The 4,560-nt window shown below is 41.5% G+C and overlaps 1 protein-coding gene across 1 annotated transcript in view; it reads right to left on the bottom strand.

Annotated features, from left to right (window-relative positions):
- The window catches only part of PLB1 (phospholipase B1), a 113,446-nt gene that overhangs the window by 50,141 nt on the left and 58,745 nt on the right, over positions 1-4,560 (bottom strand). The window contains exons 21-25 of the mRNA XM_025215868.1: positions 3,840-3,944; positions 3,116-3,211; positions 1,678-1,749; positions 780-884; positions 370-430 (exon numbers count right to left, since the gene is read on the bottom strand). Of these exons, the coding sequence (XP_025071653.1) occupies positions 370-430; positions 780-884; positions 1,678-1,749; positions 3,116-3,211; positions 3,840-3,944 (439 nt within the window). The remainder of the gene's footprint in view (positions 1-369; positions 431-779; positions 885-1,677; positions 1,750-3,115; positions 3,212-3,839; positions 3,945-4,560) is intronic.

Here is a 4,560-nt window from a genome sequence, read left to right as displayed (position 1 = left end):
GAATGATGGTACTAAATGCTGCAAGAACAGGATTGCAAAAAAGAGCATGTGTTCATTAAAAAGTAAACACTACTAGGTATCAAAGTAGAACCCAGAGAAGGCCAGGCTCCCAACCCATTGTCCTCAAGCACAGATGATACCATTTAAGGGTTTCCACATCCTGGAAATTTTAGATATTGCAGGAATTTAGGCTCTCTTGGAAGATTACCTACAAGCATGGTTTTGGCATCACTTCCTTAATAGAAAGTGATAACTTTGCTGGATGTAAACCTTTTCACATTTCAGGAATTACTTAAATACAAAAAAATAAAACTTCCCTTAAAGTGCAGTTGAAAGAAAAAGTCTCTGAGACCAAACAGGTCAGCCTACCTGAAGTGGGATAAGAGATGGAAGGAGCCTGGCCCTCACATAGCAGCTGGCTTCCATGATTCTAAAGGAATAGGGGAAAGGTGAAAGAACCTGAATAATCTTAGCCACAGACATGTAGAAAAGTGTCAATTAGCTGTCCTCCAGGAGGAGGCCAGCTGAGTAAAACATATCCCTGTTAGCCTGTAATACATCAGACAGACCTTGGTCATGGAAATCAATTTGTCACACATAAAAATGATTCTTGGTCTTGACAGCAGCATTGCAAAATATGTGCAACTGCAGTTTATTATGCAAGCATTGTGAAAAGTTTGAGAGACTTTTTTGCAATGTACAGCTCACAGCCTCCTAAACTGGTCGCCAATTTAGGAGGCTCCTCCAGTGACCAATTTCATATATTGTGCAAACTGTACCTCATCTGGTCTCTGCCCTGGGGGAGCAGCTGAAGGCAGTGGTGGTGTCGTTTCATTGGAGTATGTAATATTACTGTTCTTGTAGGTCTTCAGAAATGGCTGAGCCTATGCAATATGGAAATCTGAGTCAATGCAAAGCTGCAGAAGAATGTTTGGAGCTTTCCATTCACTAGGCCTCAATCCAGTCACATAAAAATTGAAAGCAATCACTTATTCTCAAGAACTACAAGGGGCTCTGCTGCTCTCCAACAAGCTTTGCAGCATGCAAATCTAAAATCCAAACATCTAAAATATCCAAGCAATGCTCTAGTACCATCTTCATAAAGTAAACAGCTAAAGGACACTTTCAGTGTCTTTACCTGTTTGACTAATAGCATCTCTGATTATTTGGGCCAAAGGCATTGAACAGCTGGTGACTATCCTCAGCTAGCAATCATCAAAGAAGCTCTACTGAATTCAGCAGAGTTATACTGACTCTTACCAGCCTAAGCACTGGCCTTTCATTTTTCACTCTCCATTGATGCTGTTTGTGTTTCATATTTCACTCAGTTTGGAGAGTGAAACTAAGCTGGTCTGGCTATGCAGGCCCAATTCCCAGCTGTACTAGAACCAGGCCTTGTGTGTAGGGATACAAGGCAAATAAGCAAGGAGGTTTCCTCCTTCTTGCAGTCCTGAGAAGAGGCCAGCCAGAATATCACTGGAAATTATGCACATCCCTGTTGGTGCTAACTATAAACAAAAAGGTAGGGAAGGGGAAAGGACATGGAGTATCTGGTAACTATCCGGAGGTAGCAGAAATGCCACTCTATCATTCACTGTACCAGAGCACCTTGTGGGGATGCAAACCACAACAATGCGCTGTTACACAAACCACAGTAATGTAATGTTGCACATATACCCGGCTTGGACATTTGAGGGTTATCACTTCTTCAAGAGCCTGTGCATCCGTCTTCTCTCCATGGGATTCTAGCTGCACCCCAGAAAGGAAAAAGGGGACAAAGGAAATGATGAGTGCTGATATGGAAAAGCACAAGGAGCTGTTTATTATCAGCTTTCATGAACTATCCCCGTAAGAACTCCAGGAACGTTGCTGTGCATTGCATGTATATTAATCACCCCTTTTACCCACAGAAACATCCATCTAAAGAATCTTGCCTTTAAAGCAGTGTTTCTCAACACTTAGATTCCAGGCACCCCTCAGAAAATGCTAGCGCTTAGTTTTCACTCATGTTTTGACTATGGAAAAATATTAGAGCCATTTTTCTGCTGCAAAGAACTCAGAAAACCCACAACAGGTGAGAATGTATTTAACATTATAGGCAGTCCTCAGACTTACGACACAATTGGTTCCTGAAAACCACATCTTAAGTTGAAACATTGTAACTCGGAACCAACTTTCTCATAAGAAACAATGTTATAAATGGGGGATTGGTTTCTGAACCAAGGCCCGATACCCTATTTTCATGAAAAATACCCCAGGATTTTGTACTTGATCAATTATAGATGAGTAATATAGCTACATAAATGTATTTATATTGTAAATATCAATCATATTGATTTGGAAGGACTTCTTTGAGTTGACTTTGCTGGACTTTTTAAGGGCTCTTGGTTGGACTTTTTGAAGGGTTCTTGGCTGGAGTCTTCTCAGGAGTCTTGGCTGCAGGGTTTTCTGGAGTCTTGTCTGCTTTCTTAAAGAAAACGTCCAAGGAGGTTTGGACAGATGTTCTCCAGGGAGATGGGTGACACAGCGAACTTCTTCGCTGGTATGGCATCACATCAGATCAAGGGTTGTAAAGTTGAAACTGACGTCAGAAAGTTGAAACAGGGTGTCAATTTAGAAACGTAAGTGTGAAATGTTGTAACTCGAAATGTTGTAAGTCGAGGACTGCCTGTATATGTATTCCTACTTGAAATCTCTGGGTTTATCTTATGAATCCTCTTTGAAAACCTAACAGTGATAACATTGCATAGCACCGTGAGGCACCCTTGAAAAGATCCCAAGGTACCTGCAGCCTCCTGGTTGAGAATCACTGCTTTAAATTACAGTTTACATATAAAGTGATGAATTTCTATGATATGTGTAAGGCGAGTGGTAAGAATAATGCAAAACCTGGCACTTTGATTATCTTCTGAATATACTCAGCCTTAACAGATCCTGGGATACAATCTTTTAATAGAGTTGGTTTGTGTTCAGGTAAATTTACTACAAATAAACATTGTTTCCCCTTTAGAACCCAGTTCCATTTTCAGCAGAGCTAGAACTGTCTTCGTGGTGGCTCATTGTGCTTTGCTGCTAAAGGACAGGATAGGGACTGATGTGCTTTCCATGGTCTTACCATGTTGTTCCACAAGGCACGGGCAGCCTGAGAATGAGCCTTTTGGTGGAAGTGGAAACAGTCTGGGGCAAAAAATGAGGCATCAGGCAATCCTTCCTAAGGAAAGAGACACCTGCTGTCACAAGAGGGGTAAGAATAGGACCAAAAACATTGGCACAACAATGCATTATCACATTCCTCTCCCAACTAAAACTCCCAGTTACCCTAGAATTTAAAAGCAGCCAGGAAGGCCTCCAAAACCAACACTGTTACCAACATAGATCAGATCAAGCTGCTGACCTGGGGAATGAAAAGATGCGTGGAGTTTTTAGAAATATGATTTACAGCCTTATGATTTATCCCATTTGCTGAGTCACTGACCAGGGTTAAGTAGGCCCTCAGTAATATTACCCATGATCTCTCCCCCCTTCAAAAGCATTTCTGGTCATTCTAGATCTAGGCTCAATTGAAGCTTAAATGTTGGACAAATTAACATAGCAGAGTCCTGATGGCCAAAGTCCCCAGTGCAAGAGACACCAGAGACTCTCCCTGAAGCACTGGAATCCTTTCTGTTACACTGACCTCCTGTCACTGGGGTTTGCTCTTGAATTACCAGGGCTCTTTGACTCTATCTGATTTCCCAGGACAGGTAACCAGAGCTGCTGCTTCAGCAGATATAAGCAAGATGCAATTCTAGTGATTCAGCAAAGGTTCACCAGGTCTGAGTTTGGTTTGTTATTCTTACCTTGGTCTTGGGCATTGACACTTTTTCCAGAAATGGCTGCACAACCACTGTGAAGTCTTCCTTTGTGTCATACCTTCCACTTTCAACTAGTTGGTGGGTTCCCTCCTGAAGAAGCAAGAAAAGTAATGACTGGTCCTTTTCTTCCATTCTGTATATTAAGCCACATGCCAGCCTCCATCTCCTCTAGTCTCTTTATTCTAAATGAAAGCCTAAACTAAGTATGTTACCCATCTTGTACTATGCAAAGCAAAAAGTACGTGGGCTTCATGAAGAACTGCTTTGCAAAAACACAGGTTAGAGAGCAATTATTTCATATTCCTTAGCAGAAAAAAAAAATACTGTGTGGCCTGCAGATGACCTCTTGGGCAAAAAAAAACCAAAAAACAAACAAACAAACAAACAAAATCAATCCATTCAGCTATGTATGTAGGGCCTCACTTTCATTAGTTAAAGTTCTCACAGCAAGAGGTAGCAGAGATTCTCCTGGACCTACTGAAATGCTGTAAATTACACTGCCTTCCCATCATGGGGGTTCATTATTGAATTACCAGGGCTCCCTGATTTAATCTGATTTCTTAGTGAGAGAGGTAACCAGGGTTGTGGCTTCCACTGGTTCTGTGAAATAATGCCAGTTTCCATGGTACGCTCAAATTTTATTTTCCTCCTTTGGCTCAGTGACTTTCTGAATTGCATTTTTAGAGCCCTCCAGAAATGTATTTCC

This window comes from Alligator sinensis, unplaced genomic scaffold (genome assembly GCF_000455745.1).
Source record: "Alligator sinensis unplaced genomic scaffold, ASM45574v1 scaffold138_1, whole genome shotgun sequence".
In the NCBI taxonomy this organism is placed as follows: domain Eukaryota; kingdom Metazoa; phylum Chordata; order Crocodylia; family Alligatoridae; genus Alligator; species Alligator sinensis.
The sequence above is the reverse complement of the archived record's forward strand: the minus strand, read 5'-3'. Positions and strand labels throughout refer to the sequence as shown.